General features: G+C 45.6%; 1 protein-coding gene across 3 annotated transcripts in view; it reads left to right on the top strand.

The window, feature by feature from the left end:
- LOC120059878 (steroid hormone receptor ERR2) overlaps positions 1 to 25,663 on the top strand; it is a 49,529-nt gene that overhangs the window by 7,475 nt on the left and 16,391 nt on the right. The window contains exons 3-6 of one of the 3 annotated variants that reach the window (XM_039008938.1): positions 7,738 to 8,147; positions 14,285 to 14,401; positions 21,071 to 21,181; positions 21,653 to 21,814. In XM_039008938.1, the coding sequence (XP_038864866.1) occupies positions 7,738 to 8,147; positions 14,285 to 14,401; positions 21,071 to 21,181; positions 21,653 to 21,814 (800 nt within the window). Of the gene's footprint in view, positions 1 to 7,737; positions 8,148 to 14,284; positions 14,402 to 21,070; positions 21,182 to 21,632; positions 21,815 to 25,663 lie in introns of those variants that run through there. The other 2 variants (XM_039008939.1, XM_039008940.1) reach the window with 2 other exon arrangements.

Below are 25,663 nucleotides of genomic sequence, written 5' to 3'. Positions count from 1 at the left end.
ACAGTGAAATTGTTTAGTTGAGCTGAGTAGTATAAACTGCCAGGTAGGTTTCCTCTTTCACTAACACTGCTCTGACACCAGACGGTGTCGGCTGCTGAGATGTATGTTTAGATTGCCCCCTGAAGGAGACTCATTAATTCAAAAAATATCCCCAAAGTTTAATTATTCCTGAATGGCGTGGTGTTGGATGTCAGCATATAAATCATCCACCCCACCCACCTTTTTATAATCACCACTATTTATGGGGAGTGAGGGGAGGGTCTGGGACATGAGCCTGTAAAGAGCTGGGGACCAGGGAGAGACCAGGGAGAGACCAGGGAGAGACTAGGGAGAGACCAGGGAGAGATCAGGGGAGACCAGGGAGAGACCAGGGAGAGACTAGGGAGAGACCAGGGAGAGACCGGGGAGAGACCAGGGAGAGACTAGGGAGAGACCAGGGAGAGACCAGGGAGAGATCAGGGGGAGACCAGGGAGAGACCAGGGAAAGATCAGGAAGAGACCAGGGAGAGACTAGGGAGAGACCAGGGAGAGACTAGGGAGAAACCAGGGAGAGATCAGGGAGAGACTAGGGAGAGACCAGAGAGAGACTAGGGAGAGACCAGAGAGAGACCAGGGAGAGACTAGGGAGAGATCAGGGGGAGACTTGGGGGAGACTAGGGAGAGACCAGGGAGAGATCATGGGGAGACTAGGGAGAGACCAGGGAGAGATCAGGGAGAGATCAGGGGGAGAGACTGGGGAGAGACGGGGGAGAGACCAGGGAGAGATCATGGAGAGACTAGGGAGAGACTAGGGAGAAACCAGGGAGAGACTAGGGAGAGACCAGGGAGAGATCATGGGGAGACTAGGGAGAGACTAGGGAGAGACCAGGGAGAGATCAGGGGGAGACTAGGGAGAGACCAGGGAGAGATCAGGGAGAGACTAGGGAGAGACCAGGGAGAGATCAGGGAGAGACTAGGGAGAGACCAGGGAGAGACCAGGGAGAGATCAGGGAGAGACTAGGGAGAGACCAGGGAGAGATCAGGGAGAGATCAGGGGGAGACTAGGGAGAGACTAGGGAGAGACTAGGGAGAGACCAGGGAGAGATCATGGGGAGACCGGGGAGAGATCAGGGGGAGACCGGGGAGAGATCAGGGAGAGATCAGGGGGAGACCGGGGAGAGATCAGGGAGAGATCAGGGAGAGACCAGGGAGAGATCAGGGGGAGATCAGGGAGAGATCAGGGAGAGATCAGGGAGAGACTAGGGAGAGATCAGGGAGAGACTAGGGAGAGACCAGGGAGAGATCAGGGAGAGATCAGGGAGAGATCAGGGGGAGACTAGGGAGAGACCAGGGGGAGACTAGGGAGAGACCAGGGAGAGATCAGGGGGAGACCGGGGAGAGACTAGGGAGAGATCAGGGGGAGACCGGGGAGAGACCGGGGAGAGACGGGGGAGAGATCAGGGAGAGACTAGGGAGAAACGGGGGAGAGACCAGGGAGAGGCCAGGGAGAGACTAGGGAGAGACTAGGGAGTGGGGCCCTGAGTGTCTCTGGAGCGATTTGAAGGGCTTTAACACACCACCCCATAGCCGTGAAATAAAGGCTTGGGGCCTGTTCCATACAGTGGAATAACTAGAGATCATTGGTGTCCTCTGCATCTAAAGAGATTCAGTTATCATCTCAAAGATGATGAAAACAAACAAACAAAATCTAATTCATTTTGTCCTCACATTTTTATCAGCATACTGTATGTTCAACATTGAACATTATTTCAGTGTTCCATATTCCACAAAAAATGTGGAACTCATCCATGTGCTATGTTTATGTGTGAGCCTGTGTAAACATTGACACATTTGATTGCAGTTAAATTATTCTGGACACCTGATAAACCCGTTAGTCTTGCCTTGTGTGTGTATATATATTGTGTGTGTTTGGCCCTTCCTCTGATGAAGAGGGTAATTTATGGTAGTGGCAGGACGGGCTCTTTGTTGAAAGCAGGTAGAGGTTCCCCCCTAAACAAGGACAGCCTATCAGAGGAAGATTAATGAAGTAATTTCATGCATGGCTCCTTGCCTCTGTCCCCCTGTACTCAGAGTCACTGTGTCTCAACCTGTGATTTACATTGGTTTGCCTTAAATAGGCTTAACCCTTTACAATAATATTTCCTCTGGATGCAATGACTGCAATGACATGCAATGACTGTAACCCTATACACACCCTCTGTGTATTAGTCATATTTCTAGAAATATACGTGTGTTCTAGTTAGATTTGACATACATGTATAGTTTTCCCTTGCTGGTTATACACTAGTTCTCCTTGGTTCACAGGGTTGTGTCTGTGCTGGTTCCAGAACAGTGTTGTGTGGTATACAGCTGGAGCCAGATCTCTGTGCTAGTGGTTTAGGCCAGGGAATAGAACGGCTGGTAAGGCTCAGTTAGGAAAGGGAAAGGGAAAGGGGATACCTAGTCAGTTGTACAACTGAATGCATTCAACTGAAATGTGTCTTCTGCATTTAACCCAACCCCTCTGAATCAGAGAGGTGCAGGGGGCTGCCATAATCAACATCCACGTCTTCGGTTAGACATGGTGAAGTGTATGGGATCTGAATTACACAACACTGTTTATGATTAGGCATTAGGCATCCACTGCCAACGATTAATGTTCTCGATGACACATTTGATGGTGGCTAATTATTTTGCTGAAAGAGCACCATTAGACTTTCTTCCTACAGTGAGATGTGATGATACAGAATAGCTCCCTGAGCTATTCTACTCTACAGGGAGCTTCTCTGCTGCGTATGCAGAGTAGTATGTTAACTCTTTTATTGCCGTAGAACCATGTCTGAACTGGTAACCCACTCCCTAACAGAGGTCTGGCATCTTCATCTGATCTTTCCTACCGTCATTTGTTTTCCGAGGATTCTTAGCCCTTTTCAGAATAGGATCACTCCAGTGTCACTCAGACAGTTTACGTCAGACAAACAGCAGTGCCTGTATCATAAGAGGGCCTGTTTTTCCTGCCAGCATCGTTTCAACAGGAAGAAAAGAGGGGGGATCAATAGATGTGATCTGTGTCTTGGGCAGGCAGCACTGTCTTGTGGCTGGCCTGTTGGAGAATGGGGCTCATGTTGTCGTAGTGGGTGAGCTCATGGCTTTATAAAGACTACAGTGACATCGCTGTGGAGCAGCTAAATTTAATCCTCTGTTGGAGACTGAAAAACTGAATTGGCCGGGCCACGGAGCTGCATGGTCCCCGCAGTGGTAACCCTGCACCACCCAGCTCCATCCAGCCCCATCCCCTGGCCTACGGACTATTGATCTGGGGCCCACGCCGCTCTCCATAAGCACGCATAAACAGCCCTGTCTCCCTTCCGCTCTCTCTCTCTCTCTCTCTCTCTCTCTCTCTCTCTCTCTCTCTCTCTCTCTCTCTCTCTCTCGCTATCACACCCTCTTTTTTGCTTTCTGTTTGTCTGTCTCTCTTACTCCTCTATTGTGTTCTTCTATAGATCAGCACATTATACATCTCTGTCAGCTGACGTGTTCGTTAACAAAGAGGGCCCGCCCATCCCACCCCCTTTACACATACCCTGCCCCTTCCTCTATCTGTTTAGAGCAGGCCTAATGAATGAGAAAATCCCAAATTAGGAGGTATTCCCAAACTAAGAATAAAATGGGTCTCTATTGGGTGCAGGGAGTGCCTCTACCTCTATACCAACCACTGCCTCCTTTAACATTTACTACGATGCGTCTCCCTCTCCCTACTTACACACACACCTCCCCATTCCCCTGATGGTCATTAACCTGGACCCAGTTATATAGAGCTCTGATCCCCCATCCCATTTCATTTACATGGCCCCATGTGAGTACAGACACCCTCCAGAAACGTCTCCTAAAGAAACGTCTCCTTTGTCTGTATTCCAGTGATTGTAGCCAGTCAGCCTGGTCCTGGTTCCAGTCAGTTAGGCCTCTCTCCCTAAATGAGTCGTCCTCCATGCAGCCGAGCAGTAAGAGGTGACGGTGGCCCCTGGAGGTGAGGTCACCATGGCAGCTGCCAGTGGGCTCTGGAGGTGGCGGGAGGCTGAGCGAGACTGAGACGGTCTGTCAGGAGCTAATTGAGTTCCTCCTCCTGCGCTGACTCTGGGCCAGTGGCTTATCAGGGACATCGCCAAAGGGCCTCCAGGCAGATCTGCCCCAACTGGGGCATCTGATATCACCATCACCCCGCCTGTGGATGTCACCCGCCCCCCCCCTCCAATAGGAGCAGAGAGGGGGGCTGGGGTGAGGTTAGCCAACGCTATCAAACCATGTTTTTGGCATCCCACAGCCCACAGCCAGAGAGTGAACAGTACATTCTAAAATGATCTCATGCCATTGTAAAACTCTGTCAAAGGAGGAATCATTTGAGTACACATTTTACATCTCTCCCCATTTTTCATCTCTCCCCATTTTTCATCTCTCCCCATTTTACATCTCTCCCCATTTTGAGTTGAGCTTTTATTATAAACACTCGAGGTGTGTGATGTGCTCATGTAAAAAGTCAATGCTAATGTGAATAAGAGATACAGAATGTCTGAGTGTCTGTGTCTGTGTTTAACACTTCAGTACAGGCATTAGCACCCTACAGAAGTCAGCATAGAGCTCACAGCAGGAATACTTACAAATTGGCCCAATTAGTTTCTCCAGGCTCTGTCGTGTTCCTGTGACAGTGTGCAGAATGTTCAGGTCGTGTTCAGAATGCTTCTGGCGGCCCAGCCAGGGAAGGGAAGGGAAGCGCTGAGACATGGGGATGAGTGCTCTTTAGTTCCCTCTCCTTCTGAAGAAGAGGAGCGGAGAGCGGGAGAGGAGATCATTAGGGCAGCTAATCCTGGACACAGCAGCAGCACTGGAATGATATTAGGGATCTGAAATGCTGTTAGGAGGACCAGATGAAATCTGATTAAAACCAAACTGCTCAGTGTGCTTTTGTGGGCCCATAACCCACCACTCAGCATGAATGTTGATCTGTACAAAGGGAACAAAAGGAGGAGGAAAATGGAGAGAAAGAGAGAAAGAGAGATAGCTTTGACATGCAGTCCTCCAGTATGCAGCCCAGCAAAATGGGAAAGACACTTACTGAACCTGAGAAGAAGACAACTATGGATTTCACAACATACCTGGGTCTTCATCAGTTCAGTAGACCTTTTTATTTTATGTCCTGTCTGGGATACATCCTAATTAGCACCTGGTCCATATGTTGTATTTTTATTAACACAGTTCCTGCTGTCAAATTATTCATGTTCATATTTTATTTGCCATATTAATAATAGTATTTATAGATTTAATTTGAACCTGTCCCATTTGAGAATAAGATTAATAGAATATTAATAGAAATGTAAGAAAATATTTGATGAATGTACACTAGGTTCAAATGGTTAGTATTCATTCAATGTCATTAATCAATATAAGCAGCCTTGTTAAAAATATAAGCACAGCGGTAGCATAATGTGTCAATGCGGAATGAGTTAAGGAGATTCTAGCCAGCACATGTATTATAAATGACCACATAGAGCTGGAGGGGAAACAGTTAAGACACTTATGCAATTATGCTAAGTGTCACCCTGGAGGTGACCTTTGAACTGGGGTTAAGCTTACTCTGAATTTGTGAAATAAAAGCTAAATGGAACCATCCCGCATGCTGCCATTTTAAATATATTGCCTTTAATAAGCCGAGTGCATGTGACCTATTATACAGGTGCACAGAGCTATCTAAAACAGAGAACATGAAGCAGATGAATAGAGGCTCCTTTCATTAATTTATGTGGATGCAATCCGCATGAGTTATTTAAACAGCGACATTACGTTAAAAAGCATCAAGGGAATGGAGCTTTTTATTTCATTATCTTGTTATTTTCTTATTTTGCTCTCACTTTCTAAGAGTACATAGAGTCATCTGTTTGAGATATAAATATTCCTTAAAACACAAAGAGAGAGAAAAGAACTTCAAACTTCCTTGGCTTTACTTTTACCAAATTTTTTGTAGGTATTGTCCAACTTGTTTTTATAGTTACTGTGAGAAATACTGTAAATAGAGTACCATGATACCTAGTAAAAAGTGTGGTTATGGGTTTTATATTATGTACACTCTATATTGAAAGAAATTCCCGGAGTGTTCAGCCAAAGGGCTTATTCCACAAGGTCAACGGTTTTAACAGGGGGCATTTTTTATTCTTTATTTTAGCAGTTAACCTTTTTGTGAATTTCCAGAGGTGGTGGGCACCTGGACTTCCAATGAATATACATGACAGGAGGGAGGGAAACCCGGGAATTAGATTTAATTTGACATGCTGACCCCCATCTCCACGGGCCCATGAAGCCAGGGTGAGAAAATAAGGTTGACCCTCTGACCTCTGGGCCTGAACCCTACTGTCACCCACCCTTACAATTAAATCAACCAGAGAGAAAGAGACAGCTATCCCGGCTGGCCCGGCCCTTCTCTAGCTGGCCGATGGGGATATGGAAAAGATCTCTGTCTCACCCTCTCTGCACTCTGAGACGGCCGACCATGTGTCGGATAGATCCTGATGGAGACGTTAGGCGTACTGGTAGAGAGTATCCTTTCTCTTCCTGCGCTGCTGATGGGAAACTGACATGTCAACTATGGAAACATTACCATTAGTTGGCAACATATTAATATAACTAATGTACTAAAGCAGAACTTAGGCTGTGTAGCTGCCATCAACCATGAACGCCGGTGTCTGCATTTGCATAGGCCACACAAGGCTCAATTTCATTAATGTGGGCGAGTGCAGATGACCTTTCACCTTGTCAGTGGTGCCTAATGCAGAGGTGTGTGTGTGTGTGTGTGACCCTGCCACGACCCTGATGGGTCACTGTGTCCACACGACCTTTAGAAAGCATAGAGGTTATCCATCTCTCATAGCGCTTTATCTCCTCAATTCCCTCTGTTTGTCCAGGAAAAGACCAGGCTAGAAGAATCCGCTTTAAATGTGGTGGCGACAGAAATACATTTGTATGGACAAAGAGCTGTTTTAGGGTTAGTTGCATTGTATCGACACAGCCAGAGGTTGCAATTTATTTCAGTCACGGCAGGCAATACATCAGATGAGATGCTGTTATTAACCAGACAGTGAACAAAGTCAATATCCTTCTTTTTCTTTTTGCCTGCCTGCTGACTCAAGGAGACTGCTCCCGGTATGTTCTCTGTACTCTGGCTCCAGTCTAAAATATGGGTCCCAGGAATGCAGTCGTCCCTGTGTTAGCGTTGACTGTGTTCCTGTGTTAACGAGTGTGGTCGGTGTTGAGTGTGTTTATTTCACCTGTGTGTTCTCTCTCTCTCATGGCTGGTGGCATGTGGGGCTAATGAAGCTCTTAGTATCCTCCCACCTGGTTGGCTGGTTCATGATGAGGGTTAGGAAACACTGTGGTGAGGATGAGACAGAGGGGGAGAGAGAGATCAGAATAAAAGAGAGCAGCAGAAGTGTCACTGAATGTGTGCTGATATGGAAGAAGTCCTTCTCTTTGGAGTGTGGGAGTGTGAAGTGAATTGCTCCGTGTGAACAGTAGCCTACAGAGTTTTCACACAAGGTCAAATTGTGCAAAGATGTGTTTTCTCTCTATAGCTGTCATGGTATCGTTAGACAATGTATAGATTTTAGTTTTGTGGGTAGTACCAGTCGATCTGAAACTGTTAATGTCTATAGTCTAAAAGGCCATGCTAATGGTCCTGTTTCTTTCACCCCTCCCCTCTCTCCCCTTCTCCAGGCTGCTGAATAGAATGGCTGTTGATGACCGGCACCTTCCCTCCAGCTGCGGGTCCTACATCAAGACGGAACCGTCCAGCCCCTCCTCGGTCATCGACACGGTCAGCCACCACAGCCCTAGCGGCAACTCGGACGCCAGCGGCGGCTATGTCAGCGCCATGAACAGCCACTCCAACGGCCTGGACTCTCCCCCTATGTTTACGCCCGGCGGGCTGGGCGCCGGGCCCTGCCGCAAGCGCTACGACGACTGCTCCAGCACCCTCATGGAGGACTCACCCATTAAGTGCGAATACATGTTGAACTCCATCCCCAAGAGGCTGTGCCTGGTCTGTGGAGATATAGCCTCTGGGTATCACTATGGCGTGGCCTCTTGTGAGGCCTGCAAAGCCTTCTTTAAAAGGACAATACAAGGTATTTCCCTCCCGCTCCCTACAGACACACAAGGGATCTGCCCTACTACACATGCAGACACTCCATACAGGGTTTTACCTCCCCTCCTCCTAACACAATCACCTACTGCCCTAAACCACTATCTTGTTGTTAGACAGAACATGCTGAGTTGTTGCATGTGGCTGTGTTCATCTACATTATTTTCCATTTATCTCCCTGGGAAAAGGTATATTTTTCAAGGCCGGTGACTCCAGTTGTGCTGCTATGGATCGCCAGCATTGCTAAAACACCCAGGGTAACTTAATAGTGAGGGGAATTACATGCAGTGCAGCACAGTATGAGGCAACACATGTCCACAGGCGTTGCATACACAATGGACAGCCACACACAGGACAGGCCACTAGCTAGAGCCTGCCACTCGCAATGACATCATCAGCTGGGGTCAGGCTAGGTAAGGGGCAGTGGTGGTGACATCATCAGCTGGGGTCAGGCTAGGTAAGGGGCAGTGGTGGTGACATCATCAGCTGGGGTCAGGCTAGGTAAGGGGCAGTGGTGGTGACATCATCAGCTGGGGTCAGGCTAGGTAAGGGGCAGTGGTGGTGACATCATCAGCTGGGGTCAGGCTAGGTAAGGGGCAGTGGTGGTGACATCATCAGCTGGGGTCAGGCTAGGTAAGGGGCAGTGGTGGTGACATCATCAGCTGGGGTCAGGCTAGGTAAGGGGCAGTGGTGGTGACATCATCAGCTGGGGTCAGGCTAGGTAAGGGGCAGTGGTGGTGACATCATCAGCTGGGATCAGGTTTGGTGGAGAGTGGTTGTGTTGTGTGCCCAGATGCCTGTGGGGGGTCCAAAGCTGGAGATTGACTATATCTGTCGTGTGTGTGTGTGTGTGTGTGTGTGTGTGTGTGTGTGTGTGTGTGTGTGTGTGTGTGTGTGTGTGTGTGTGTGTGTGTGTGTGTGTGTGCGTGCGTGCGTGCGTGCGTGCGTGCGTGCGTGCGTGCGTGCGTGCGTGCGTGCGTGCGTGCGTGCGTGCGTGCGTGCGTGCGTGCGTGCGTGCGTGCGTGCGTGCGTGCGTGCGTGCGTGCGTGCGTGCGTGCGTGCGTGCGTGCGTGCGTGTGCACCTGGGGAATAGGGTGTGAGTGGTGCAGATCTGCATGGTATGATGTATCACAGGTTCCCATTAGAGAGGCAATGACAGCCCCCCCACTGTGTGTCTCTCTGTGTGCTCTGTCCTACATTAATCATTGGGACCTACGGTACGGAGGGAGATATTATTGAGCCAGGGAAAATCACTGCTGAACATGCACAGCTGCCCCTGCTTAAGTCTGCTTAAGAAACTGAGGATTTAAAAGGAAAAATACAGGAGGCAAATATTGAAATATTTAGCTATAGTAATGGCATGCAGTAAAGTAAACATATTTATCTTGCATAGGAGACAAATTAATTTGAACTTGTATTTCTTTATTTTGTATAATTGTTTCATACCTCAAATATGTTCTGTAAAAATAATACTCTGTATGTCTCAATTTACGTCCTTAGCTTCTGGAGAATTGTCCCCCGAAAAATGCCATTATTGTGCCCAGGTTATCGAATGCAGGCTGTCTAGTAGGTGTTGATTTTGAACACCCCAAATCCTATCAGCTTTAAACAGTCTATGTATCTTTGCAGTCAAACAAAAGCATTAGGCCAAATCCTGCTGTTTACCCATGCTGCCATCAGCTATCCTGTCTATTGACATAAGATGATCATTTTCTCTCAAGTAACATAACTGTGCTTTTGTCCCCTCGCTACAAACCATTGACAGTGACACACAATAGAACAGAAAAGAGCAATCTGGAAAGAAAGAGAAGTCTTAAGTGGAGCAATAGCCTGGTACATGAAAAGAAAAATGGAAAGAGTTCTCTTTTTTTTCCTCCCTCACTTTACATTGTCGATTTGAAATTCCTCTCTTTCTCCTCTTGGAGGGCTGCCTGTAATGGAACTAATCTGCCGTCGTTTGTCCGAGCCACAGGAGTTTTGTCAATAACAATCAGCGTTTGGAAAGTGTAATTAAGGCCGAGGCTTTTCATTAGGAGGAAGGGAGGGGGCTGTCTCTAGGGACTGCAGGGCCAATTAGAAACTCAGGCACGCGTCGCACGCCGGGTAATTTCAGGGAAAGGAGGGAGAAAAAACCCTAGGATTTCTTTAGATTGGAGAGGGACCCGAGCGCTCTTTCAGAGGAGGAGAGGAAAAGCTTAATGGCATAATAATCAGACAGGGGTACCAGTCCAGGCAGAAGAGGAAAGGGACGAGGACCATGGGACTTTTTAGGAGTGGGATGAGGAGGGGGTGAAAGCTTCTGAATTAATAAAAACCACACAGGATGACTGGAGGAGGAATAGAGGGAGCAGTAAACAGTGGGACATAAAGCCCTTGGATGAAGAAGAGGTTGCGGTAGATGAGACCTGATTAATTAAAGAAATAACGAGGCTGTCTATCCAGGGTGGAGGGTGTGAGATGACGTCCCTTAATGAGAACAACACAGAAGATGTGTCTTTTACACTCATTCATCACATTGTTTTTAAGCAATACCACTAAAGCTAATGGACTTTTTTCTGTGACATTTTCAGCACATAATGAAATGTGAGATGATAGTGACCACACGGTTGACTGTCTGTGTTGAATATTTTCCAGAAATCTCGGTTTCTCTACCTGGGGTTCCTAGATTCATTTAGCATTGCCTACTCTTAACTTCTCTTCTCTCCTTTACTTCCTGATGTTCCACTGCTGTAAAAGAGACCTGCTGCCCCTACCTTTTCAACAGGACGGAATGGCAAATCCATCTTCTGTCACCTAGTCATTCAGTGAAAAGCCCCCTGAACTCTTACATGGAGATAGTTACATTAGTCATGCTCGAGGCCCAAATTAATGTCAACCTAGATCACCATCCATCCCGGACAAACTCCTATTCTCATAGCTCCCTAATCACAGGCCCGTGCCGCACCTCGCGTGCCCTGCCAATCAAAAGCATCAATCTCTTATTGAACCTTATTTTTCTCTCATTTTGAACCCAAGTATAAAATTGCTTGAAAACCAACTGAACTCAGTGGCCCTCTTTTTATATGAAGTAATAGACCTTGACAGTAAGCCTGTAAAAGTCCGTTTAGATTTTGATGAGAAATACCTGCGATTTTACTATAATTTACTTACAGGACCTGACTTTCCCTCACTGCCCTGGCACAGGTCCTGAAAAGCCATAAAATAAATTGAGACAGATAAATATCGAGAGAAGAAAATCATTTTTTTCTTCTTTCCTTCTTTCCTTCTCAGATTTTTATGTTATTTGTTTAATACTGTAACCTTTGAAACCAGAGATGAACCCAGCATTCTAATTCAGGGTATATATTAACTCCTCCAATGCTTGACTGACTGGCTGTATAAATAGACATTTGTCTGAGGATCAGTCCTTGAGCTATAAACGCCAATAAAGGTGAACCAATCATGTATTTTTATATATATATACAAAACATCCTAATATTTAGTTGCACCCCCTATTTTGCACTCAAAACAGCCTCAATTCGTCGGGGCATGGACTCTACAAGGTGTCGAAAGCATTCCACAGGGATGCTGGCCCATGTTGACTCCAATGCTTCCAACATTTGTGTCAAGTTGGCTGGATGTCCTTCGGGTGGTGGGCTATTCTTGATGCACAATGGAAACTGTTGAGGGTGAAAAACCCAGCAGCGTTGCAGTTCTTGACACACTCAAACCGGTGTGCCTGGCACCTACTACCATACCCCGTTCAAAGGCACTTAAATATTTTGTCTTCCCATTCACACTCTGAATGGCACATATACACAATCCATGTCTTAATTGTCTCAAGGCTTAAAAATCCTTCTTTAACCTGTCACCTCCCCTTCATCTACACTGATTGAAGTGGATTTAACAAGTGACATCAATAAGGGGTCATAGCCTGGATTCACCTGGTCAGTCTGTCATGGAAAGATCTTTGTACAAATGCTTTGTACACTCAGTGTATATTGGTCTATGCACTCTGTCCTTTTAGTGTATATGAGAGAGTATGCCTGTGTGTGTGTTTGGGTTTAATGAGTATGGTTGTTTGTGCATGGTCTCTGTTTCAAATCAAATCAAACTTTATTTGCCACGTGCCAAATACAACAAGTGTAGACTTTACCGTGAAATGCTTACTGACAAGCCCTTAACCAACAGTGCAGTTCAAGAAGAATAAAGTATTTGCTAAGTAAACTAAAATGAAAAGTAATAATAAAAAGTAACACAATAAGAATAACAATAACGAGTCTAAATACAGGGGGCACCGGTACCGAGTCAGTGTGCAGGGGTACAGGCTAGTTTAGGTAATCTGCACATGTAGGTGGGGGCGAAGTGACTATGCATAGATAACAAACAAACAGTGAGTAGCAGCAGTGTACAGGGAGGGGGGGGTTATAGATTCCAGAGTTGGCTACTCTGATGATTGCCTCCTGTGAACAGATGGGAAATAGATGGGCTTATTATTATGGTATGGTTGTGCTATGACAACAGTCACAACAGGAAGAGAGACATACCTCATCATCTCCCTTTTCTCACACATTTATTTACCTCAATTCCAAAGAGATGAGAGGAATTAGCATGATGATTTCTAACCCAGATACAGAAGAATTTCTAATTATTTAATACATCTTGGGACCCTCCACTTGATCTGTCCAATAACATTAACATAATTGCATAAGTTGTTAAAGGGGGTTGGAGGGTTGAAGGGGGAACCCCACTGGAATGTTATACAGCTCTTACTCTCTCTCTCTCTTTAGAAAACACTGAGCGAGGGTCAGGGTGGAGAGAGAAGCAGGTTGGCTGTGTCGAGATGGAATCCCAATGTGCCTGTGTATGGCTGTTTATCTATAGGCAGGAGAGCTGCTGGAGTACAGTCGGTGTGCAGTTAGACAGGATAATACTGTATATAGGCCTATGTCAGTCTATATTGAAGTCATCAAGGTTAATCCTTCTAAATGGAAAAGGAACTGTACACAGCGTTGAATAGATAATAGTTGAGTAGATAACATGGCTTTGTGGTAGATAAATAAGGAATCCAAGTTTAAGAATGCACATAAGAAAACATCAATGATAAAATAAGTATTGTGCCTCAGAATATGCTTCTCTGTTCTTCAATTCATGGTGGACAAGGAATGATTCTAATTCAGGACCTCGAGTAGCTTGATATTATTTTGAAAGCCTTCATTGAAAACCTTGACGACAGTAAAATGTAGGGAATCGGACACAAGGAGAATGCCATCGTATATCCTGTCCTTCCTTTCTATTGCTAGTGCTACAGCACAGGCAGAAACATCTCTTTTATTGAGTAGAAGTGAAACTCTTTTTCATTGTGTTGTCCCGGTATCAGACGCTGTAGTACTGGATGTGAATAATGCATAAGGCGTCTTGCCTGTACACTATGTAAATAGTCAACAATGGCAACAGCGGTAACAACAGGTTTGGGGCTTCTGGAGCATTATGTAAAGTGGCCGGGGGCCGTGTGTCCGGCTCTCTCCCCTGCTATTGAGGCAGCAGGCGGCAGGGCGGCCAGCCCCTCTGAAGGGAAGCGGGATGCAGGCTGGATGGTTGGCTGCTCCAGGGGCCTGGAGGGGACATGCTCAGAATTAATGAGAACAATTTAGCAAGGGGCAAGGGTGCATTTATGAAGGGGTCCATGAGGAGTACTGGAGGTCTCCTCTCCCTCCCTCCTTCTTCACCCCCACCTCTGGAAGTTACCTTGTTCCCTGGAGGTCACCTCATCTCACCTCAGACACACTACTGTAATGGATTGTTGCCCAGGAGATGATTAACAAATGCTGATGCCCAATGTCTGGTCTGCACAAACTGATTTTTATAGACCATAGAATCCTGTGTGATATACAGTAACTGTTCCACTGGTTTTTAACCTAGAGTACACACTGCCTCGTACAATGTAAATGACAATGTCCTAAAATGTGTATTGTATCCTTACTTTTATGCTTACTTTTATTCTACATGTAAAAAAGGAGAGAAAAAAGGTAAAAACATTTAACCTTTTGCTTTTCCTTTGCCTATAACTCAATAGGAAGATACACTGCGTTATAAAGAGGGATCAGGTTAAGGCTAACCCATATTTCTTGTCCTTCTCAGGCAACATAGAATACAGCTGTCCCGCCACAAACGAGTGTGAGATCACAAAACGGAGACGCAAGTCATGTCAAGCCTGCCGCTTTATGAAGTGTCTCAAAGTGGGGATGCTCAAGGAAGGCAAGTAAATCTCTAAGTGTCTGTCTGTCTGTCTGTCTGTCTGTCTGTCTGTCTGTCTGTCTGTCTGTCTGTCTGTCTGTCTGTCTGTCTGTCTGTCTGTCTGTCTGTCTGTCTGTCCATCTGTCTGTTTGTCTTGGTATCACTCTCTTTATGTTAATTAAAATAATCTCAAAATTCGCAGCAGTGGCCAGACAACTGATCTGAGTCCCTGGTCTGTTCTGTCCTCCCCCTACCAACACAGCAGTAAATCATGGGCAGCTGAGCTGGGGACAGAAATATGCTGAATAGGTCGATCCTGCTGTCTGAGTAATAGAAATGTAACAGTATTCCGACTGGAAAGGCTTCTGCTGGGTCCCTGAGCACACACTCCGGCTAGTCTCAGCTCTCCCCGGCATATTGATCCGCTAAATGTTTTCCGAACATCTCAGCTCTCTTCTTGTGGATGATTTTATAAAGTCACCCCAACTGGGAATTCAGTGACAATTAAAAATGCTGCCGATGGATTTCTCCGGCCAGGTTTCTTACCCCCTGCCAGGCACCCTGAGACCCCAGGCTGGGCTGCTCCTTCCGGGGAAGGCCCTGGCCCCCTAGCCCCCTACCAACCTGGCCCCCTCCCTTGCATTACTGCCGCTTTATCCCCCTCCCCTCCTCACTTGTTGGTCTCTCCAAACAGCCCCAACACATGAATAATGAGAGCAGTGTGGCTGGGGAATGGGGAGGTGCTGTCATATTTATTTAGCTGCCTGCTGGGAAGAGCTCTTTAAGGAAACATGCTCTTTATGTCTTACTTTCCGCGAGCGCTGGTGAGAATAGGTCAAGTGGTGCTTATGTTTGACTAAGCATGATTATCCCTCCACTGCCACTGTACTACAGGGTAGACGTGAAGAAAAGACTCAGAGGGAGATATTCTCTATTACGGTGGCAGAAAAACACAACATGATTAGTCATTTTATACTCTAATTTTATACTCCATAGCAGTAGCCTAATTACAATCCCTTAAAATATGTTGTTAACTAAGTACAACTATTTTCATGTTGTTTTTGGTATCCTTACTCATCAACATGACATGCAGTATACCCAACTGTTACCCCACCCCCGTCTCCCTTAATTCACCAGAGAATGGAATGTATAGTACATCCTATCCCATCTCCAACTCCAGCGGCATAGTAGTCTATATAGATCTCTGCTTTGTAACATAATCTCCTTACTGCATGAAGCAAGATAAAGAGACTGGGCCAGAAAGACAGATTCATCGCTTTACTATCCAATGAAAAATTAATTCCAATATATCATCTGGGGGAATAAGAGACTACAAAATATGTAGTGATGGTCATAAATGCCTGGCCAGTGTCGGGTCAAAGTAGGAGATAGTATAGAGAGAGTGTAGAGATCAAATATGCAGAGAGAGACTTAGTCCAGCATTCTAATGCATACTTCTGTATATTCAGCATATCCACAGATTGAAAACGACGCTAATTTTTACAGAGTGGGTTTCGCCACATATTAGAATGGAGGTAGAGATTACCTCTGGCTCTGTGAAGTCCTTCAGGAATCAGGTCACCCTCCTCTCTCCCACCTCCAGCGACGCTTTTCAAACACAATCAAAAGAAGTAAATACATTTCCCAAATTAACAGAAAGATGTGAAATGCATCTTAATGCACGCCACACGCTATCTTCTCCTTAAAGCAAGGTCAGGCGTTTTACGGCGGCGTGCGTGAGTGTGAAACCAATGAATCTGGTCACGGGGACTAGGGACTGGAGGAGATGCTAGTCTAAGCTCTACGAAGCCATCGGCTCAACGCCATGTCCAGGCTCAGGGGCTGGAGATGGTCAACGCTCATGTGACTAAAGATACCTCTCTGGAGTTCATTACTGCAGAAAGGTCATTCACTCAAGAAAAAAGAAAATACTAATTATAACTTTATAGCTCTACCAAAGGTGTAATGCAGTTTCCTATCATCAGGCGCTCTATGGAACTACAGTACATTTTAATGCATCACAACACACCTAACATCTCTTTTTAAATGTTCACATGTTAGTCATTTAGCGCTCTTATCCAAAGTGACTTACAGTAGTGACTACATGCATTTGTCATACTTTTTCATGCTGGTCCCCCGTTGGAATTGAACCCTGGCGTTGCAAGCCCCATGCTCTAACAACTGAGCCACACGGGCCATGATATGACTGAATTTCAAGACATTCAGGGAGATCTTGGAAGTGCAAATGAATTACTTTTTTCCCTCAGTGCCCATGTTAAGGTTAATAGTTAATACCTTTCAAAGAAAGGCATTTCAAGGCTTTACCTCCCCTACTGATTAAGCGAGTACATGGTAAGGAATTAGTGCATGTTTTTAGTCCATTGGAAAAGGCTCCAGTTTATCTCTGTAGACGTCTTAAGGGAAGTGTAAGGGAAGTGATCTCCAAAGATCAGCAGTCCGCTTAAAGGGGATCTGCCAGAGACTTGAGTTGAATCGCTCTACTTTCCCCCGACTGTATAAAAGAGGAAGTGATCAATAGAAGAATCAAATGTCAGGGGCTACAGGTTTCTCCTCTGATCAATGGAGGGGGATCAGAGCTGAGAGAGAGCGAAAGAGGAACAGATACTATTGAGAGATTACATTGACATAATTCAATGGCAGATGCCCCCCCACACACTGACACACACACATGCAGACACACACACACAGACACATACACACATCACACACACTCCCACGCTACAGTACTGCTGTGCTACCTCTCAGCAATAGGCTCTATCTTGTTATGTTCCCTGGGCTGACAGGTGGGAGCACAACAGACATGTTTTAAAGGAGGGTGAAAGAGGCTGATACACAATAAACCTTCCTGTATATCACCCTGATTAGAAGACACGCGATAGAACAACCACATCCCACAAGAGCACCCATATCATCCTTACTACAACATAAAGTACGTACATACAAGCCACCTACTGTACATGCATACACATAAAAATGGATTCACGCCAACACATAAGTAAGACATGTACACAGACAGCCACTGAATGTGTGCTTCAGGAAATGGGGATTCAATTGTTTGGTTCCATAAGAACCTATTAAAAGAATGAACATGCAATGTGAGATGTTTCAAACAGGCCAATGTTTTTCCACAAAGTGTAACTTGGCCTTCATATGGAGCCTGCATCTTGAGTGGGGAGTGAACCCAGCGTGATGTTACTGCAATAGGGTTAGATAGTTCCACTACGATATGGGCAGGTGGACAGAGCATGTGATGAGAGCAGACTGGGGGCCCAATCAGCAGATAGGGATAGGGGGGCCATCGTGTGACCATTTTTCCGCTGCCCTCGCTCATCACCACTCGTGATTAAAAATGCTGCAACACGCTTACAAGCATGCAAAGCTGGCAACAGGGGCTCTTTGAAATAGTGCTGACGGGGGTTTAGCAGGGTGGCTGCCTTGAAAGGCAGGGTTCACCATGCCTCGCCATGTGGCCTTCTGATTTTCCCAGCTAAAATAGGGTCCGCCTAAGCCCCGCTTGGCACTGCCAACCATCCCAGACATCCTGACACTTTCCCCAGGGAGAGACATCCAGAACAGGTGACGGGCTCAAAATAAGGGCCCCTACCACGGCCGGCCACACAAAGTGAGGGAAGTGAGGGAAGACAGGCCCTTTTGTAGGAGTGTGCTCTGAGTGGGATTATTATTGTTTTTGGAGAGAAAGAGGAGCCCTAGGTCAGCTGGCCCCAGCCTCCGCCCCTAGCCCGCCGCTAATCTGTGCACAAATGCCAGCCGCCTTGGCCAAAAGCTCTTTACCCCTTTACCCCTGCACCCTGCTTTGAAGAGCTGACACCCGAGATAACCGGCCACTACCACCCTCCCTTTACCCAACCACAGGGTGATGGGGCAGGCCGTTAAACACAGAGGTGATGAGGCAGAACTCACCCCTCTTCACACACACATTCACATACACACAGACACATTTACATACACAAAGACACATACACACAAATACATGCAGTACCGATGCACCGGACACAAACAAACAATCCAAAGCTTGGTCCATGGCTCACCGAAGTGACACATAGGCTTGACCAAGGCCACTGTGAGTTTCTCCAAGAGGAGTCAGACACATGGAAAGAACTGGTCTACTTCTCTCTCTCTCTCTCTCTCTCTCTCTCTCTCTCTCTCTCTCTCTCTCTCTCTCTCTCTCTCTCTCTCTCTCTCTCTCTCTCTCTCTCTCTCTCTCTCTCTCTCTCTCTCTCTCTCTCTCTCTCTCTCTCTCTCTCTCTCTCTCTCTCTGACACAATCCCTTGCTCTCTGTCTCATTCTCTCCCTGTCCTCCCTCCCTGTATGGTCCTGTTTGACTGTAAAATGAGACAGGTTAGTGCCAAGCTTTAATTCCTGTCAGCATCTGGTAATTATGACCGGGAAAGCTCTAATTACAAGAGGCACCCATGTACCTGGGACTCCTCGTCACTGTGGCTTTAGGCTGGCTGACACGTACAGCCACATGACTCACCAGCCAGCCCAGACCAACACCACAAGACAGCTCATAGGCTATGGTACATCCACACCTGGCTGTATCTGAGCTCCTCAGGAGAGCCCAGAGAAACTCTAGAATGTGGTGACATCACAATTATCGCTGGTATTTTCCACTCCTATAGTACCACCAGATAAATCTGAATCGTAACCCTCCTAAGCACTTAAACCTTGCAAGCACCAACTTGGTGACATAGGAGTCCGTCTTGTCATGGGTTCATACTCGAGGCCTCGTCCCTGAATAGATTTACTGGTCAAATATTCCTTGACACTATTTTTACATGCTACATATGAAAGATGTAAATTGGGGAATGAGGAATTTGTGATGTTCACTAATGTGGCAGCCGTCAGATGATCCCCCAGTGTTTGCTGAGAAGGATGGGTCTCTTCTGGGAATTGTGGGTAATTAGGTTAGTAGGTTGTCAGTGTCAGGAAATTTAAAGACAATCCTAATCAGATGTGTTTCTAGGGAATCAAATAATTTATATAAGTCGAATAAAATCTCCTTATTCTATTCCTACACGATAATCCTGTTTGCTATAGCTACCCATGCATAGAGTCTAGTTTGGGAGAAGGGGGTATGGTTCACTCAATGGAAAGGGTGAAAATGAAAATGACCGTTTTCATAATCCATCGTTTCAGTCCTTTCTATTGAATGAAGGCTATTATTTCCATACTAAATCATCTTATTTTTTCTCCCCATCCATCCCCACTGACTGTTCCCTCCATCGTCCTCTAATCACTGTACATAGGGACATCCAAACCCATCCTCCAAGAGAGTACAGGCTGAGGGGGAAATTGTATTAGCCTCATTTGCAGTGGTCACACAATACCCAGCTATGACACTGTCTTTGTAGTTATAAAGTGTTGAAATCATCAAGTCCTCTCCCTGTCAGTGATTTTAGCAGAGGGCACTTGGTGTGCTGACAAATACATCTCCTCCAACAGCTAGACCATACATACAGTACAGGATAATACCTCTGATCAAATCTGGTTTAGCATCCATTTGTTTAGGGGGTTTAGGTTATACATAATGTGGAAATAGATAGACATTTACTATACAGGGTAAAGATCCATCAGGCCCGTTCAGCAGTGTGCAGGACCGTGTCCCTGTCCAGCCCCAACAGGATGTTAAACATAAATGTTTTGCATACGATTAAATGAAATCACCAAACACCATCCTGTATCACATAAATGGAACACTGCAGATTAAATATTTTAACTCCGTTGAAAAATAATAGAATAGAAAGGACAATCCAAATGGAAACGTTCTTATCAAATAATGAAATAATAAATAACTTATGTTACGATGAGGTTGGTGACATTTATAGTATCAGTGCAGGACCTGGTCCCCTGTGAGTGGCAGAGAGTGATAAGCCTCATGCCTGTCCCGTGAAAGAGGGGTGAAATAAGGAGCTTTTATTGGAAAGCTAACCTCTATCTATCTGTGTCGTAATTCTATAAGACTGTACACCAGACAGTGTGTGGATGTGGTTGTGTGTTCATTCCTCCTACATTAGCTACATGGCTGGACACATAGGCCTCTAGACACTGAGCTCACAGGTACCTGCCTTGTTGTTCATTAGTATGCCGTCCACCTCACCCAAAAAACTAAATAATTAGAGGACCAGTCTGTGAGATCATTGACCCTGCATTAAATATTCATATGTTTAGAGCTTCGTCAGGCTCGGCAGTGTCACAGTAGACCAGCCAGGCATGGACCACATATGGGAACGCAGCGCCAGCCGGCAGTCCTTCTGACACACTGACACTCCCTTTACTCTCTCTCACCATGCAGACAACAGAACAGAGCCATTCCTCTGGGCAGACACACACACCTCAGCTTGGTCAGGCTTTTAGACGTAATGCCCCCTCTTATAACTAGAGGAATACTTTAGATTTGTTTTTGATCATGTCGGAATCTGATGAGTGAATCTTAGTGTGTGATTGGGGAGTTCGACATAAATGTTTGTTGTGTTACTCTCTACCAATAACAATGTACTAATTGTGGAACTACTTAAAACAGTGTTAAATTGCTATTTTTATTGATAACATTCCTATGTTGTAGAATTGATTGATTCATTTTATTTGTCAGAATGGTGAAATTGGATTTCCTACTCAAAGGTCTCCTTGCATCTTGTCATGTGTCAGGTGTGCGTCTGGACCGTGTGCGAGGGGGAAGACAGAAGTACAAGAGAAGGATGGATGCGGAGAACACAGCGTACCTGGGCCTCACACTCCCCCCTCCTGCCAAAAAACCCCGTGAGTAGTGCTCTGTCACCTCACTACCCACCCCCTTCCCGCAGCGTTTCCCCAGACCAGGTTCACTTAAAGATAAATGCATTTTATTCAGACCAGATTCTCCTGTTGTCTGGATAGGTGTATTTCCATAGGAGAGCACTTCTAGAGAATATATATTAGGCCAGACAGGCATTGTTCTGGTAACGGCTGAGTTATGACAAATCTCAGAGCAGATGACCGATATTAAACAGTGACTGGCTTCTCAGGGATGGCAGTCCTAGGAATATCCTCTCACATAATGTTGACTAATGTGAGGAGAATCTTTATTATCAACCATATTAAACCATTCATTCGTTTACTTGTTAGAGCTAGAAAGAGAGAGTGAATGATTGTATATCCTAGCATGTACGTTTGTATCTGAGAGTACCTGTATTTGCATCACAGTAATGTGACCTTTGACTGTTGTTTTGACCACCTCTGCTTCCTTGTCAGTCACAAAGATAGTGTCCCACCTGCTGGTGGCCGAGCCAGAGAAGATCTACGCCATGCCTGACCCCACCATGCCTGAGAGTGACATCAAGGCCCTCACCACGCTGTGTGACCTGGCTGACCGGGAGCTGGTTGTCATCATTGGCTGGGCCAAGCATATCCCAGGTACGCCCACCCATCTACAACCCACTGCACTACTTGAGCACCATAGAAAGATATAGAACACCATTCACTCATGATCAGCTATAACATACTGTGTAGTTCGAAAAACAACACGTGATAGCAGTTTAGATACAGAACCAGCCATTCATTTCAACTGGTAGAATCTGACATCATGATTAGTCCTTGTTAGTTCCATTTAGAGTAGTTCAACACCAAGTCACCCTAATGAACCCTCTATCCCATCATCCATTTCCCTGCCTTTGCTTCCGATGGGTGCGCATGCACACACACATACACACACACACACACACACACACACACACACACACACACACACACACACACACACACACACACACACACACACACACGCACAAATGCAAACACAGATAATTAATGTCAGCAGCTCACATGGACCTAGGGGCAAAATGGAGACAGCTTTAAAATAATCAAACGAATAGAGTCCAGCTAAAATCCCTACTCTGAATGGGGAGGGACTACAGCCCTGGTGTCAATATATACCATAACCACAGTGGAGATTTAGAGCAGAGCACAGGACAGCTCACTCACTCACACACACACACACACACACACTTCAATTGAATTATTGATAGGCATAATCATGTTTCTTCTCTGCTCCATAGACATCATGATAGACGAGGTGTTAGGTAATGAGATGCTGTTAAATTAAGAATACCACATTCTATGTCAGCAGACATTCTGCTCCCTTCTAGAATTTTCTCTTGATTCTGACAGTCAACATATTGTTTAGGGACTCTTTTAGAAACCAAAGCAGAGTCTGTCTGATCTTGAGGTTGACCCTGATAACTCTAGAACATTATAGCACGCTAGGCATAGAGGTAACCCACTGAAAGACTGTGTCCCTCAGTACAGCCTCTGTTGTATAGCCTCTCTGTACCCTCGTCTTCTCATCAGCATAGCAGACATGTGTCTGCGCTGACATCAGCTGCAGAACGCCTGCTGTAGTTTAAGCTGGGCCTCTCTTGGTTCTCACCTTGTGTGTAGGACATGTAGGTGTGACAACTGTACCTGGACAGACAGGTGGTCGGTATATCTGAGAAGAGAAGAAGTGTAGTAGTCAGCTACAGATCTAGAGATTAGGACTTTCCCAACCAGACTGTTCTGTACAGCCCATTGTCAGCAGAGGGAGAGTTTAACCAAGGAGCTTACTCAGGACTGGATCAGACTGACCCAATAACACAGTCTCATCCCATTTACCTAGCCAAAACAAGCCAGCCAGGTACACTACCTCTGGCTAGAATATACAGAGAAAACACCACTTTTCACCTCTGGCAATGTGCAGGGTTGTAGTATTATACAGAGAATATTACAGAATTCTCTTCAAATTATTGAATAACTATGAAAGTATATGAGAGTTGAATCAGTTTGATTACCGATAGGCTATTAAACTGTCATGTTTTCAGGGCCTTTGTCTTCCTGTGTTGACATACAGTACAGTAAATATGGCGTGCTAACTAGAGTGCTCTGTATGGCAAAGCTTTTAAGTGCTGCGTTAATCCGATTATCATAACCTGCATTGTACAGTGGATAGTTGACTAATCTTAATTGGATTTGCCATGGAAGGCCTGAGAATGATCATCACTCCATAATGATGGTTTAACCCAAAATCCAACCGGAAGCCAGACTGTCTGACATGTCTAAATGTGTGGAAATGCTTGGCTTTGCATAGTGCTACTGTTGTACTGTACAAGCTGCAGCAGGATGATTTAGCATTCTGATCTGCCTGTATACCCACACACAAACATTTGCATCTCTTACCTATTGTTTATATTTACATGACTATTCATAGGAGTCAGGTAAATATAAACAACAGCGACTTACTGTATTCAGGGGTTACACATTTAAATTACAGAGTCTAAATTCTATTTTTAACTTCTAAAAATTATAACACAGTGTCAGGACTATAATCTAATTTACAACCTTTATGATTCTTTACCTACCCCAAAAGTGGTAATAAAATGGTAAAATTTGAATGAAAAGGGAGACTGAAACTGTAACTCCAAAGCTCCCCTGTTCTCCCTGTGGTGAGCTCTGTATTAGGTCATTCCCTCTACACCAGCCATGAAATGGCTGCATAATTGAGTTGTATATGGCTGAACCTGATCAGAGATGGTTCACTGGCTGACCCAGACTCCATGCACTAATACTCTATGCACCAATGGCACCCCAGGGCAGTCTAGCACAGCCACAGAGCACAGAGGACCATATTTCTCCCCCCATCCACGCTCTCTGTGAGGAAAAGAGAGGGAGAAAACTGCTGATTGCATTCTGATAGATTTTTTGGCCTTTGGCAATGGAATTAAAAAGATTAACAGTTCATTATGAAGTGGGCCACATTGATTAGGACATTGACAGATGGGCAATGACCAGATTCCAAAGGTAACAATTTATACGTCAAGAAAATTGGCACTTAAGTTCTCCCAATAGATTTTTCATTGCCCCTTTTCTTGGCTAACATTTGAAAAAGTGTTTTAAAAGTGCTGTAATTTGACATCTAGATCTAACCAAGTCTAATTCGAGGATGATTAAGGAACAGCAAAGCGGTACTATTAGCTTCCGTAAACGGTATCATTCTCTCACAAGATCCCATATCAATTTAGTGTGTTATCTCTCCTCTAATTTATGGGCTAGAAATACATTACATTACTATCCTACATTATAGTATAATTGTACAGCTATACTGTAGCTGAGGATCTCAATCACAGATGGCTGGTGGCACCGGAATTGGGGAGGACAGGCTCATAGTATTGGCTGAAATGGACGGAATTGTATCAGACACAAACACATAGTTGATACCTATCACGTTTCAGGTAAAACCCAGATGTAGACAGTGTCGAAGAAACAAAAGTTTATTTATAAAACAGGGGCAGGCAAACGACAGGTCAAAGGCAGGCATTGGTCAATAATCCAGAGTGGGTGCAAGGGGTCCAGAACGGCAGGCAGTCTCAGGGTCAGGGCAGGCAGTGGTCAATAATCCAGAGTGGGTGCAAGGGGTCCAGAACGGCAGGCAGTCTCAGGGTCAGGGCAGGCAGTGGTCAATAATCCAGAGTGGGTGCAAGGGGTCCAGAACGGCAGGCAGTCTCAGGGTCAGGGCAGGCAGTGGTCAATAATCCAGTAAGGTACAGAACGGCAGACAGTCTCAGGGTCAGGGCAGACAGGGGTCAATAATCCAGTAAGGTGGGGTAAAGTACAGAACGGTAGGCAGTCTCAGGGTCAGGGAAGGCAGAACGGTCAAAACCGGGAAGGACTAGAAAACAGGAGCAAGATACAGGCAGGAGCAGGGGAACAAACGCTGGTAGGTTTCACGAACAAAACGAACTGGCAACAGACAAACAGAGAACACAGGTATAAATACACAGGGGATAATGGAGAAGATGGGTGACACCTGGAGGGGGGTGGAGACAAGCACAAAGACAGGTGAAACAGATCAGGGTGTGACAATACTGTTCCATTCACTCCATTCCAGCCATTATTATGAGCCGTCCTCCCCTTAACCACAGGACTAACTAACACAATACCTAGATAGACATAATAATTGTTAGTCAATAGTCCACACACTGTAATCAGACTGTACAGTCAGTACATTAAGTTTACATATCAGGAAATAAGTTGGTGTTGCTGTTCCCTGGCACAGTTTGCTATTATCATCTCTGAGGATAAGGTTCTCTAATGACAGCCTTTACTTTTGATTAATTAGTAATCATTATGAAGCTTTGAATGCCAGCATCTCTCTCTGCTCCAGATAGAGCCAGCAGCAGAGGGGGGAGACTAATATGGCCGTGGGCTAACTGGGACTGGGGCTGGGGCCCG

Source organism: Salvelinus namaycush, chromosome 15, assembly GCF_016432855.1.
Source record: "Salvelinus namaycush isolate Seneca chromosome 15, SaNama_1.0, whole genome shotgun sequence".
In the NCBI taxonomy this organism is placed as follows: Eukaryota; Metazoa; Chordata; class Actinopteri; order Salmoniformes; family Salmonidae; genus Salvelinus; species Salvelinus namaycush.
This window is presented reverse-complemented; position numbering and strand designations above follow the sequence as displayed.